Source organism: Vicugna pacos, chromosome 1 (genome assembly GCF_048564905.1).
Source record: "Vicugna pacos chromosome 1, VicPac4, whole genome shotgun sequence".
NCBI lineage: Eukaryota > Metazoa > Chordata > Mammalia > Artiodactyla > Camelidae > Vicugna > Vicugna pacos.
In genome coordinates, this window is record NC_132987.1 from 118,362,247 (window position 1) to 118,376,974 (window position 14,728).

Consider the following 14,728-nt stretch of genomic DNA (forward strand, 5'->3'; position numbering starts at 1 on the left):
TCCCCCCAAAAATGCAGAATCTCACCCTAGATCTACTGAGTCAGAGTGTGCATTTCCACAAGATCCCAGTTGACTTGGGCGCCCGCTAAAGCTTGAGAGAGCCTGTTGTAGACAATTCCCACTGTTCTCCTCTAGAAATCTGTGTTCCTATAGATAATGGTTTCAGAAACACTACTTGAGTGTGTTAAAATAAATAAATATATAAATATATAAATACATGTATGTGTGGGAAGAGTTCTAGATTGAATGCTTTTACCTGAAATATGAGACCACGAATGGAATTCCTGGCAAGTGTCAGTAGGTCGGTTGGCTGCTATTTTAAACCTAAAAATATTGCCCACTGAAAGGTGGCTGGAAAAAAATTAAACATCAAACTACTCAGAGAAAAATATTTTGAGACGCTTTCTTCATAAAGTCCTTAGGGTGTAAAGCCATGTCTCATCCTCCCTTGAAAGTTAAGTCCGGACCTAAACAACTCCAAGTCTGATTCTCAGCCAAGGATCTGAGATGTTTATATGAACAATGATGAATGTGTTCATAAACATATTGCCCTGGGAGATAAGTGGGCTTTTGTTTTTGTTCATGAAATTCTGACTCTCTTGTCAGCTACCGATCACATGCCATGGGCGGCAAGCCCCCTCCTGGGGGACGTGACATTGGGGACTGTTGAGCTAAGCCCTGTGAAGATGAGAGACAATCATCTCAGGGACTTTGTCAGCAGCTACACCACCTCCAACAGGGCCAGTTTTGTGCAGTTCTACTCATTGGCTGCTTGAAAAATTATTACTCCATGTACATTAGCCCCTTCTGGACAGTAGATCATAGGACTTCTAGTGAGAACACAGTTTGCATTTAATTCCTGGTGTCATTTCCACCCACTCTCCATTTCCCTTTAGCTCTAATCTTCAAGGTAATTAACTCATACCCTTGGCAGAAGGTCCTGTGTCAGGCAAGGCTGCTTTCTGGCATTGGCCCTGCTATTTTCTAATGTAACAGATCATGTTTAAAAACTGAACTTTTTAAAAGCCATTTCATAGATAGCTTAGTAACCCTATTTCATACGGATTACCAAAGAAGTATGCTCTATGCCTTGATCTAGACCCCCAAACAGGAAACCACACACAGGAGTCTGCCTGGCGTTGGCTCTCCCGACACCAGCACCTCTGTTTCTTTACTGGGAGTGACGACCAGTTTCTGATTCTGAATAAGATTCCTCCCCAACCCACTCCCTTCCCTGGACATCAGTGAGTTATGGCAGCATCCTCGCTGCCCTTCTTGCAGGATTTTTTATATTCTCCTTTCTTCAAGCTTACAGAAGAACAGCCCTCTAGCCCTCTTGACGTCCACCCACCACTTTATTTTTTAAAGGACCAGAACTTGGATCATGAGAGTGCTCATCCTCATTCTATAAGATCCACGCCACGTTGACAAAGGAACTCCGGAGGTCCCTGGCTCCCTGCACACTGGCTGTGAAAGGATGAAATTTGCCCACCTTTGGTGAACTTAGATGCTAGTGGCAAAGACAGAAAGACAGAGGGCTATCGCCCCAAACCAATCTATAAACCCCTATTTAATGCAAGGAATTTTTAGAGTCAAGCCTACTAGCATGATTAAGTCAACCCCCTCTGGTTTCCCGCTAGTTTTCCTACAGTTCTCTAAACTCCTCTGTCAAAGACATGGAGATCTGGGGGCATTTGCCTCCCCTTCCCTCCCAGGTGTGCAGATCTCTGTGGCTACAGCGTCGCCTGGGCAAAGTAAAGAAGGCACATTTTTGGTCATTTGCTGTGATACAGGCTTTACAGAGCACTTAACTGAGGAGAAAGGGCATCAGCTGTGTTGTCTCGTGGTGACTGGAGATGCCAAATGGCGCCCAGCTGCCAACGCCAAAGGAGGAATCATTTAAGATTCTGACAAACCCTTGGGGAGCACCAGCTGAAAAGTGGAAGTGAAGGCTGCACTCACAGGCCCAACTCTCCAGGCTCCTGATAACATTCTCAGTGTGCCTCATGGTGCGTGGGCTGCCACGGTGATGGAGAAGGGGGGGGTTACAGAAAGTCCTCGGCACACCCCAGAGCTTTCACAGACACTGCTTCTAAGAGGCCAGGCAGGGTGGCACATCTCGAGGTCAAAAGCCAGCTCACAAGTTCCTCTGAGTCAGAACTGTCCCTACTCATGCCCCTTGACTCCTCAAAGGGCCATGGCCCCAAAAGGCATGCGTTCAGCAAAGAAGGATGCTTACGGGGGAGACGGGGAAAGTGTTTCTGGTATTAATAAGTGACTACCTGGGAAACCGATGCGACACCATAAAATATGATCATAGAAACAGAATGCAAACTGCTATGCCTATGTGCTAGCACTTTCCAAGAATAGAGGAGGAACTGACTGAGATGCTAATTCAACAAAGGGATCATGAAGGAAGGTGCATTTTGAACCAGGAACATTTGGAAAAAGTAAACAGGAACAAGTATGGCAAGAGAGGGGATGGGGCGTGAACATAGAGTGTACTGTCCGTCACGGGCTGTCTGTAAGGTCGCTGAATGGTCCGTGGAGTGCAGGCAGTAAGGGGGCGCTGGGATACATGACCTACTGGAAGGTCAGGCTATGAAAAGAAAAGGCAGATTAGGCGTGGCTACTTAAGGCAGGAAGAAAAAGAAGGAGGAGGGGCAGGGGGCGTGGGGAGGGAGCACCAGGAAGGAGGACTCCGCATGTGCAGGAGGAAAGAGTCCCCCGCTTCCCTGCATGTAGGAATGGAGGGGGCACAGCAAACCAAGAGTGCCCGGGAACAGGAACTCGGGTCTCTATTCCCAAGGGCCCAAGGACCTCTCCCAAGCACAGAGTCAGCAGTCACCCCTCCTGAAAGCAGTCAGATGCCCACTGACCACAGGGACACAGATTCCCAGTGACTCCCTCCCTCAGTGACTCCTGCAATACCCATCCTCCCTGGGTCACCACAAAGTTCTCCCTCTGACCCGTTACAGACTCTCATACTGACAAAACCACTCCTGCAAAGTTATCGCTGGTCCGCCCAAGGTATACAAATAAGTCTCTTACTCAAGGTCAAATCCGTGAATCTGGCTGACAGCAAACTGTTCTCTGGCTCAGTTACTCTGATTTAAATTCTTTGTAGCTCAGAGACCAATACTTGCATCTCCATTCAAAATCACAGTAGCAGTCATCAAAACAAGTATTTCTAGGACAAACTGAATCTCTTTCAAGTCATCCTCAAATGACAGACCCAAAGAAGAGCATGATCTGAGCCTTGCCAGGTGAATTAGCATTGGCCACCCTTGTCTCTCCCTGGGCTGAGGGGTGTCCCAGCCATCATCCCCCAGCCACTCTCCTGTCTAACACCTGAGGCACCATGTCTTCAAAATCCACCATACCCTAAAACAGAGAGGGAAAAAAGGAAGCTCCAGGATCCACTGTTCTATGGAGCAGGAAGGCCAGCTGGTTGCGCAGACCATTGTACTGAACCAACTCTCAGGACCAGCGTAGCGATCTTTCCACACAACCCTGACACCAGCTCACAGTCCCTGGCTTTTGCAACTCCGTCGGAGGCATCTATGAGATCGCTTCAAACAAACACACCCTGGCCGAATGCTTTACAGATTGCTTTTATTTTTGTGAGCATGAATGGAAAGTTCTTTAGAAGGCTCACAAAATCATTGCAATTTTCCTCCACTTCCCAGGTTCTCCCAAGGGTGCATTTGCTGGAGGTGAACTCGGGATTCTCTAGAGCTAGTGGGACGTGTGCACTTCAGTTTTCCTTTTTTTCAATTTGCACAGTGGGTTCCTTTAGCGCCAATCTAGTTCACTCCAGACCCTGGGTCCTCCCCGTCTACCATTAAATGGCCTGTGACAGAGGGGACTAAGCACTTTGGCTGACACTGTCTACCACCTGCCCAGGAGGAACAGGGGAGCAAACTTTCTCCCTGAGGCTGGAGAAGAAAAGATCGCCAGCCTGAAGTCACTACGAGGCACCAGGGCCATGTGAGGGTGAGAACAACTCAGAGAAGCGTCTTCACTCGGGCTGTTTAGCTCCCCGGCCCCTCGTCTTCTGCACTGGGCAGAAAGAGCAGCGGCAAGCTCAGTCCCTGGGACCAGTTCAAACTGAGACTCGTGCAGCCTGGACACGTGACAGAGGTCAAAGCCCAACAGCTCGGGTCCAAGCAGGCGGAATCCTAGATCCACGTGTGAATATAGAGAAACCATCCCGTGGCCTCGATCACAAGGCTGTCATATGTCATCGAGCTCATGAGGCTGTACGTCCCGGGAAGGGAACAGACATTTAAACCATGCTTGCCCAATGCCAAGCCCTCCTTCTCCCCCAGCAACACCTGATCCTCCTTTGGTGCACGGCCCTTGCTCCAGGAAGCCTCCTCCATCCTCTCCTGGGGGATGGACGCCTTTCCCTTCCTGCTCCGACAGCCTCTATCCTTAGAGGTGGGGCCTCTACTGTAAAGTCAGTGCTTTAGGTTAAACATCCCCGTCTGTCTCCCCAGCTCTAGGTTACTAGCCTGCAAGGTTAAACATCTACGTGGGTGAGTCTGCGTCTGGCTCTGGGTGGCTCTACTGAAACATCTGGAACCTCATGCTGTGTGACTGGGGCTGGCGCTGAGGCGCTCCGTGGACATGTGGGAAGGAGCAGGCCGGCTTTCTGAACACAGGGCGCTTTCTGATGTCTGGGTCACCTTTAGGTTCCCAGAATCTAACGTCCTGCTTGGCACTAATAGGCACCTGATAAGTAGTGATATTTTTGTGTGAGTGACACATGCATTAATTACTTAAGTCAGTCATCAGGAAAGACATAAAGTAAGATTCAGGTGTAAGTTTTATCAACGGCATGATTCTGCTCTGAAACCACCTGCTCTTGCGACAGCTGGGAACGCATCACTAGTGCTATGTAAGAGGAATGCCTCTTGCTCTGCGCTGTTCCCTGGCCAGTACAGGTGACACGGATTTGCCTCTGTAAACTCAAAGTGGGGCTGATTCTTTATCGCCAGGCATCGAGAGCAGCTAGTTAAGGGGCCGACCGGCTTTTAACTCCGCAGTTCAGGGACTGTTCACGCCACCTCTGAATGAACGGTCTGACTGCTTCTAGGCTCCAGATCCCCAGAGGCAGAACAGGACTGTTTAGGACTCGCTTCAGATCCAGGATGAGCTGGCTTTGTGTCACGTGACTTAGGTCACGGCTCTCCCGGGACATCCTGGGAGGTCCCTCAATGACCAGATGACACAGGGTGTTTGCGTACCTGGCCTAGTTGTAATTCTTTGCGTGGCTTCAGGATATACTGAAGTATTGGGGAAAATAAAAGTTGCACCCCCTGCAGACAAAAGGAAAGACAAAACACGTGAAGGTCTTTGGCTGTGGTCATCCATCTCAGCTACAGCGCCTACTCCACTTTGCCCCGTGACAGCAGAGGGAGACGACCTCCTGGAACCTGCCACAGACTCGGGAGGGTGGGCCAGCACACGGGGCAGAGACACATCCTGAAGATGGGAGGGGACGCGGAGCTCTGCTGTGCCCCGCTTGGCACAAGATGTCTTGTGTTCTGATTGTGCGACTTCCTCCTGAAGCCCCGCTGTGTGTCTTCCCCGCCCCTCCCCTGCCCCATCCCCAGCAAGCTCATTTTATTAAAACAGTTCTATGGTGGGTGTTATAATTATCAAAGTGTATAAAAACCCATAAAACATCTTACAGAGCCCTTGGAAAGTAAGTACCAAAGAATTATGACTATTTTGCCAAGGAATGTATGGATCTTATTAAAAATGAATCCACATCTCTCCCCAAAAGCACTTTTTCCCTTTCTCTCTCTCAATCAATGCTCAAATCAGGGGCAGAAAACAAACCCCCTTTTCACAGTTTAGCCCATTTGGAATTGGTTGTTCTGTGTTTCGGTTGCTTCTAGGTTTTGCAATAACAAAAATAATGAAATCAGAGCTTTTTGAAACTTTCACTTACTGCTAAAAGTTCTTTTAAACAACTACGAAATTACCAGAAAGTGTGTGTCTCAAAGGTGTTTCTGAACGGGGGAGATGACTTTGTCTCAGGAACTTGGTATTTCTGGCCCAAAGTCATTAATAGGCTGATGTGTGCAACTTACATTGAAAAAGTGCACTACTGACTCAAAGCAACTTTTTTTCTGACTTTAGATTACTCAGTCCTGAATACTGAGAACCAAGACCGTTACTCATTACTCTGTAAGTCTCAAATCTGGACTCCCTCACACTCTACATTTAAAAAGAACAAGGCGACTATTTGGGAGATGGCTGTACTTCGATGGAAGGGCTGCCCGTGCACTGGCTGGCTTCCTTCCGAGGGGTGACCTAATCTTTCCCCCACTTGATGGTTTTCTCCCCAGCCTGGGGGTGGCAGAGGGTCCCTGCAGGCTGGTACGGGGGGTGAGCAGCCTGAGGCCATGCTTCTGTTGTGTCTCCATCAGGAGGGAGGAAATGCATGGGACCAGGAGAACATTCATCCACAGAAAGCGCAGCCTCTACGCTCAGCCTTTACTAGGACGGGAGGGAGGAGGGTTAGCTGGGGAGAAGCAGTATGTTAAACTCCACAAGGCTCAGCACAACAAATACACAGATAAACAAACAAATACATAAAAGGTAGACTCAGTGGTTAGACACAGGATAGCAGGTATTCGGTTAGTAACTAATCTCATATCTGCCAAAATTATAACACAGTTTCCCTCTCAACCAAAGCTCACAAAAAACAAGCAACATCCCCTCCAACCTCCTTTTGCAAAGGTACAGTCTGTGCGAGGAGATTAACGTTCAGACCACTCAAATGGCCTAAGCCTTTACCAAAGGGGAAAATAAAACTGCTTGTCCAAGTTAACATTCCTTTAACAATAAAAATTTATAAAGGGAAAAAAATTGGAGAATCCTAAGGGTCACTTTATCCAGAAGATGCTTTCAATTTCTATAATCAGCACAGTGCCTACTGGAGGACTGACTGTAATCCAGCACACGGGCTAAGGCTATGGCCAAAGGCTGATTCCGCCCAGCTCCTGGTTGAGAGAAATCCTTCCCCTGGCGAGGAGAGGGGGGAAGTGTTCAGGGACCAAAGAGTGCCCCCTGCCTTGTGTGCCTCCAGCACAGAGTCTCCAACCTACCACGGACCCCTCAACCTGATGAACGTCCCACGTTCTACCTGGAAAGCATGCAGCCTGCAGACAAGAGCCTATGCCTGTCCTGTGGGGAGGGGCAGGGCCAGCATTACCTGTGTTTCTAGCATGCATTAACCGTGGAGAGTTTTGTAAGGCTTTATCAACATCATCGGAAGTCAAATGTGGAAGAGGTGCTACAAAACAAAACACAAAGCAACATCCAAATGAAAAAAAGAGAGAGCGAATGACCTTCCTTAAAAAAAAAAAGAAGAAGAAGAAGAAGAAGAAAGACAAACATCCCCACCCCAGTCCCCACCCTAATATTAAGGGCTGCTTGGAAATCTGTCCATGGCCCTGCTACTTGTTAGCGTGTTAAAACCCGGATGAGGGGCCCATGTTTAATTCCAGGAAAAAGTGGTTGGGATGCCAGGCAAAGCATTGACACTCAAGAGTTCACACCACCCATTGTTGCACTACGTCTACATCTCCTTCTGATCATGCTTGACATTTGAAAAAGTAAAGCATGCAGCAGACTCTGTGGATTCATGCCTCTCATCGCCAGTATGCCATTCCCATTATGACAGGCTGGGCCACACCTCAAGATACCGAGCAGACACTTCGCTCGTGTCATCTTCCAGCGGGATATGGAAGGGGAGCTTGGTTTGGCTTTAGGGAAGATAAACTCCATCATTCTCATCAAGGAGAAGCCTTTCTGTAAGGTTCCTCTTTCAAATTTAGGCATCGTGGAGATGAAATAATGGGTGACCAAATAAATAATAAACAATGTATTTCCCTCTGACATGTGATCTTCTTGGTCGGGGGACCCTGGAGGAGGCAGCAGGGTTACTCACTACACATTCGTCTAAGTCATCACCTTCTAAGCATTTAGTTCTCTCAATCCTAAATGGGAATCGGGTTGGGGCAGAAAGGGGATGGACCTCTCTGCATCTGAGGTTAACAAGAACCTCTCGACAGGGATCCCTGTTGGAGTGGGGACCGTCTTACTCTCTCTGAGGTAGTGGAGATGCGACAGAAGGATGTCAGCATTGTAGCTCGGGGTAAGCCTCTGAAAGTCGTCTTTGGTCATCTTGCACAGTTCCTTTCCGTCGATATTCTGGAATAATAAGATGTCGACGTCTGGAAGGCCGTATTCTTTCACTGCCCACTCCAGCCACTGCCGGACATGGTCTGTACTCCATAGTGTAGGATCTGAAAGGGGATGCAAGCACATTTGATCAACTCCTGGAGACAAACTTCTGGGGCAGAGCCACATCCCAGGTGGGATCTCCTGCCAGCCATAGATTTCCAGACCACCCTTCCTGCTCTTCCAGAAGCACGGCCTCAAGCCAGGCTCAGTGACTGGTCCCAGGAGATCATCTTTGGGGAACAAACTGACTCAGTCAGAGACCACTGTCTTTCAGGTGAATTGTTCTGAAAGTTTAGGATTATTCACACCACCTGCTTTTGTTGCTCAGATAATCTAAGGTTTCCCACAGGGATGGGCTTCTCTTTTTATTAATTTCTTTTCATTTTTATTTATTCATTTATTCATCTGAAAAAGAACAGCTATAGCTATAGACATACGTGTAACTGAATCCCTTTGCTACACACTTGAAACTAACACAGCACTGTAATCAACTGTACTTCAATCCAAAAAAAGAAAGAATGAGGGAAAAAAATAAGAATAAATGAAAATTTTCTTTCCTTAGAAAACTACTGGCATCTTTATATGAAACTAAGACCACACATGTCAGGAGGTTGCTAATTATAGATTACCAAGAAAAACACAACAGTATTTGTGTGAAAGATGGAAAACTATGGAGCACAGAACTGGAGGGAAAGTGGAGGTCAACCAGAAGGCTAGCACCTCCTGTGCGCTTGGGTTTCTAAGAGAGAGCTGTCAGTTACATGCTTTTCCTGCAGGGAACTTGGTTTTGCCACTAACTCACACCTGCAGGAGGCGGGCTGGCTTTCACAGTCCACAGCTGTGGTATAAACACCCCACAGGATGCAGGCAGCATCACGCTCCGCTGCCATGTATGGGAGGGGACCCCGGCAGGACCAGGAGGACAGGGCCCTGGGGAGAAGGAGCAGGTGATCCCCAACAGAAACACAAGCTGGGATCACCCCACACAAACAGCTTGGGTGGAGGGGTCCTCAGGGCACCACTGGCACACAGGGCTCCTTCCTGGGGTCCCCGAGAGCTGAGAGACACCAGGGCAAGAATCCTAATCCCAGGATCTCTCAGCTCACTGCAGCCTCCGGAGGCTGCTTCTCCTGTGTCTGTTTCACACGAGAGATGGAAAGCCTTGGTCTCGGTCCTCTGGACTGGCCCAAAGCAGGCAAGCCTGCCATGATGTTCGGGTCATCACGAGTGGAAACATCTACTGTGGGAATAAATCGCCCTCCTGAATCTCTTTCTAGCTAATAATTTTAGAACCTTGTTTGGTCTTACTAATGTTCTGAGCTGCTCGAGAATGGGCAGGCGGTGTCCTGCTGGAACACATTTCAGTCTAAGAAGTCAGTGAGAAACAGCCAGACACAGTCCTGAGACTAGAATTCTCCCTCCCTTTCTTCTTTCTTTTCCTTTCTCCCTCTCTTTCTGCCTTCCCCTCCCTCCCTTCTTTTGTTCATTCTCTACCATTTCATATCTTTTTTTAATAGAAAGAAATTATTTCAAATTCGATAGAATCCATTCCTATCCCATTTCCCTCCTGGACCCCCCAGGAGTAACCTCTATCCTAAAGTGATACAGCCGTCATCCTTATGTATCTCTTACCAGATCCACTACATCTATTGTTTTGTGCCCTTAAAGTGAATATCAGTGGTATCTGATTTGCTTTTGGTGCTCAGCGCTGTATTTTCAAGGTGTGTCCAAGTTAAGCCATGGAGGTATATTCCGTTATCTCAGCAGCTCTCGGGCACCTCTCTGTGAATATACCCAATTCACTTATTGATGAACATCCCTGTGTCTACCTCCCTGCACACGTGTGAAGGAGCCTGCCTTGGTCCGCTGCCTGGGCAATCACGGGGAGGTGAAAACCTACTGACACCTGATCTCACCCACGAGGATTCTGAGTGGATTCTGACTGGATTCTGCTGGGGGGCAGCCCCAGCGTGAGCTGTCCAGGTAACTCTAATGCGGTTCAGACCGTCTACCCCGGGGCTGCACTGTTCAGATGGTGGTTGAGAGACCTAGCAGCAGCCACATCCCCTGGGAACTCACTAGAATGCAGAATCCCAGAAGCCCCCTCGGACCCGCGGAGTTAGAGTCTACTTTCCCAAGATCCTCAGCTGATCCACGCGCACATTTCCCTTGGTGAGGCGCTGACCTCGGGTGAGCACCGAGATATGGAATTGCTGGTCACAGGGACCGCGAGTCCTCTATGACCAGTACGTAGTGGATTTCAACCAGTGCCACACAATTCACACTCGCAATCAGCCATCGGTGCACAGAACCTGAAAACTAGGAAACGTTCCCATCGCAGCAGAACTTCTCCAAAAGCTCGAATGGCAGTGTTGACAGAAAGGTGTGTGCACCCCTTGGTAATCCAAACACATGGAAACATTTTGTTAGTCTGCGGAAACTGAATGTTAACTTTGCCCAACTCATTGAAGTTCAGATGGCTCTTTGCCATCGGGTCAGGATTGTGCTTCCAGGGATAAAGTGTTCAAAACCCCAGACTGTTTCCATAGAAGGTCTTTTCCCCCCCTTTTTCTCATGGTATGTCACGCTTCCCCATGATGCAGGATCAGATCACATATTGCCCTTAGGATGATGCCCTTAATTCAAGTCCTCTTTCCTTGTTTCTCTGCAGAGGACGGTTAAACAGCCCCCTCACACGGAAGGCTCTCCTTTCCATAGGGCTCCCCAAGTCATTTCCTATAAATTCCACTGCTAGGTATCAGCCAAAGCTTTCTTTTTGTTTTGTTTTGCCTTTAAAAACATGGGAGGACTACGTTTTGGTATAACTACTTCCTAGAAATCAGTTCATCCTAGAAATGCATTTTCTTCTCTTAATGGTGGAATCAGATATTTTTTAAATGATTCATCAACATCTTCCTGAAAGTTACTGGGTTCATGTTAAAACAGTCAGATGACATCTGAGGAAGACAGCCAGCGAAGAGGTCCAAGCTCTCCACCGTCCCTCGGTTTGCCCAGTAATTGGTTTCCCTTGCTAAGGCCAAGGTCATAATGGCTCATTCAGTTTTACTTTGAGGCAATCGCATGCAAGACCCCAGAGACCAATTCCTCCTTGACCTGCTCTGTTATTATCTCTAAATTCTCACTTTGGATTGGTCAGACGGCAATTCTCTGGGACTGCTGGCGTGAGCATAAATCACTACAACCTTTCCAACAAACAATTCAGCAATATATTTCAAATGCCTTTTAAAAAATGTGCATCATCTCTGAACTAAAAATTCCACTTCTAGAAAGTTACCCTAAGGAAATAATAGAGGAAGTGCGCAATGATTTATTTTCAAGGATGTTCTTTGTGGCGTTGTTTATAATAGCAAAACACTGGAAACACCCTAAATGTCCCGCAAAAAGAGAATACATTTAGGAACAGTCCTGCGATAGTTAGAAACTAAAAATTACACTGCTGAACGTATTTATTGCTATGAAAAAAAAGGTCAAATTGATTAAATTTAAAAATTTGAAAACATTATGGTAGCATAATTATATTTTACAAAGAAATACAAATCTACCCATGGAAAGAATTTTGGAGGGATATGCAGTGAAATGGCAACTACTGTCTCTGAGGAAAAAGTAATGAAGATTTTTAGATTCTTTTTCTTTTCACTGAATTGTATATCTTCTCTTATTTCTACAATAAGTTGTTTGGTTAAAAAGTTATTTATGAAAAAATGTATCCCCTGTTTTAGAATCAAAACAAGGTCTTACAAAGGAATATATATATATGTGTGTGTTTTTATAAAACTTTCAAAGGTATAGAATTTTAATGTTATTTTCTCATACAGTTTGTTAACAGGAATTGCTTCATTTGAAAAGAATAAAATTACACAAAGTCACGTTACTCCTGTATCCTTTTGGAATTTGATCTCCGCACCTCTACCCTATACACTAATAAGAAAAGAATATTAAAAACAAAATATGGACACTTGATAGAGTAAATGAAGATGCTCCTTTCCAACCTATCCATGGGCGCCATAATTCTGGACCTACTCTACAGATGATGTAATAGAGAATAGTTCGCAAGGGATAAGTCCAAACTCTTCAGCCTGAAGCCCGTGGCCCTTAGGGCTCTGGGCCCCACCATTGTCATGCCATCCCCAAGCACTGCCCCCTTCATCCTACAGCACACACAACCAGCTGCCATCTCCTGAACCAACGCCCCATGCCTGTGCCCACACACCACCCACCACCCACCACCCACCACCCACCGCTTGAGGAGTCACCCTTTCTTTTGCCCTCACCTACACTCACCACCTCCTTTGGGCATCTGTCCTCCATGCCCTTGAGGTGTGAGCACTTACAGTGAATCTCTGGGCAGGGAAGTGATAACAAGACTGATGGCCCAGCCTCTGACTCGGTGACAGAGCCCCTGCCGGGCTCTCCCCCAGCTCCCTGGGTCACCAGGGATGCAGATGCAGATGGATGATACAACTACAGACAGAGTTTTTTAGGGTTCAGGTCAGTGCTTTGGGTCCTGGCTTACCTTTCAACTCCACAGAGAGTGCCCTAGATTTCCTCCACGGCCCATGATATGTCAGCAAAGCTTTCTTGCTTCTGCCCCACCCCACTAACACAGAAGGTGGCTCCCAAGGCCCCACAAGATTCAGCAGGCTTTATCCCTTCTCCTGACCCCCAACTATGCATGTGAGGGAGAAAGGGGAGGGAGTGACAGAATGAGCCCCAACCAAGGGTCACCTCTGCCTCTGTTCAGGTGTGACCCCACACCCTCTGTCTCCAGGTAGCAGTACATCAAAACCTGTCACCTAACCTCAAGACTGAGCCTGGGTTTCTTCCATAAACAGTACGTAGACTCCAAGGACCTAAGGAATGACTCCAACAGGATAGGGACTAAGCTGAACTTAACTGAGTTCCTGAGCGTTTGCTGCAGGGACAGGTGCTTCAGGGATTCAGAGGCGACCAAGACAAAGATGCTGAGATTCTCCCGAGGGAGGCAGCCATGAACATCGCCCACCAAGCAGAAGGAAATCTGGGTTATCCAAGCAGGATGTGGGAGTACAGAGAAGTAGCAACTGGTCCCAACCAGAACAAAGGGAAAGGTTTCACCAGAAGGGTTTGGCTTGAGCCTGTATTCACAAAAAGGATTTAGACAGACGGTGACAGAGCAGAGAAGACCTTTAGTTGAGGGGAAGAGCTTAAGCCCAGCTTCACAGCCACAGAGGCATGAATTACGTGATGTTTTGAGGGACATGTGAGCATTTCAGTGTAGCTGGAGTCGAGGGTTTAAGAGGGAGCACAGAAACATATGAGGGTGGAAATGAAAGCTGGGGTTAGACCAAGGAGAGCCTTGCGTATCTTGCTAAGAAGACTGGACTTTATGATCTAGGAATTTCAGAGTCATTGCGAATGTCTAAGGAATCAACGAATGTCTTAAATTACATCAAGCACAGCAAACTTGGTGATAAAAATAAAAGGCTTCATTGGGAGCCAGCTTAGCCATATTTGGATTCTGACTCAACCATTCATTAGATGTAAAAGTTAACCTCTCTGGAATCTGTTTTCTTTTTATTGTGGGTAATTAAGTGAAACGCTAGGGGAATTGGAAAGTAAATGAGATAATGTATGTGAAAGCACTTTGCCAACAATAACATATTGCAGAGAAATAATGCATCCACATACTGGATTTTGCATTGCAAACTCTGCTAAAATGAAATAGGCAATCTATTATCACAGGAGCAGCCTCTTCCTTTAAACACAGAAGTCTGATTTATTGCTTTATTTTAAGAAGCTTTTGGAGGGGTTTCTGTCAGATGAACTATGAGCCACTGGAGATAAGCTGTTTTGCGTGCAGCCCTCCAGGCCAATTGTTTTGAAAACATCTGTATCATCACCCCACATTTCGTGGACATCAAAATGGTAAAGCTCCGCGGTACAGGGTAAAAGAAAAAAAAAGCTATCTTTCTCTCTAAAGCCTCTTATTTGTATCTTCGATTACATGGTTAATATCTAAAAGTTTACGAATGCTATTTCAGTACACTGGGATTAAAACAATAAACAAAAGCAAAGCTGTCTTCTGGAGTTGCCCTGTTTAAGGTACTGGAGGTGGGGGTCAAGCAGTGCTGGGGGGGAGGGTTGAATTTTCTTTTTTTACACTTCCCTGAAACTGGATTCTGACTTAGTAGAGCCCCACTGCTGCCAGGAAAATATTAAGTCGGTATTTAAATTAGGCAAAAGGATATTGCATTGCTGAAGACATACTGCGTCTTCATGAAACAAAATATCTCATGCAGGCAAACATCCTGTTTCAGAGACCCCCCTAGAGGAATGAATAAAAGCAAGATTAAGCAAGAACCAACTTGGTGATAATATAAACCCTGAGTGTCATTTGTCTTGAACAATAGCAATGTAAAATATTGGCTTCCAGATAGAAAAATCACCCTCGGTAATGAACAAA

At 46.8% G+C, this 14,728-nt stretch overlaps 1 protein-coding gene across 6 annotated transcripts in view; it reads right to left on the reverse strand.

Moving 5' to 3' along the window:
- ERG (ETS transcription factor ERG) overlaps nucleotides 1-14,728 on the reverse strand; it is a 247,546-nt gene that overhangs the window by 12,576 nt on the left and 220,242 nt on the right. For 4 of the 6 annotated variants that reach the window (XM_072969239.1, XM_072969242.1, XM_031685407.2 and 1 more), the window contains 3 exons: nucleotides 8,124-8,327; nucleotides 7,232-7,312; nucleotides 5,253-5,324 (listed from right to left, as the gene is read on the reverse strand). In XM_072969239.1, coding sequence (XP_072825340.1) covers nucleotides 5,253-5,324; nucleotides 7,232-7,312; nucleotides 8,124-8,327 — 357 coding nt within the window. The remainder of the gene's footprint in view (nucleotides 1-5,252; nucleotides 5,325-7,231; nucleotides 7,313-8,123; nucleotides 8,328-14,728) is intronic. The other 2 variants (XM_072969246.1, XM_015239849.3) reach the window with 1 other exon arrangement.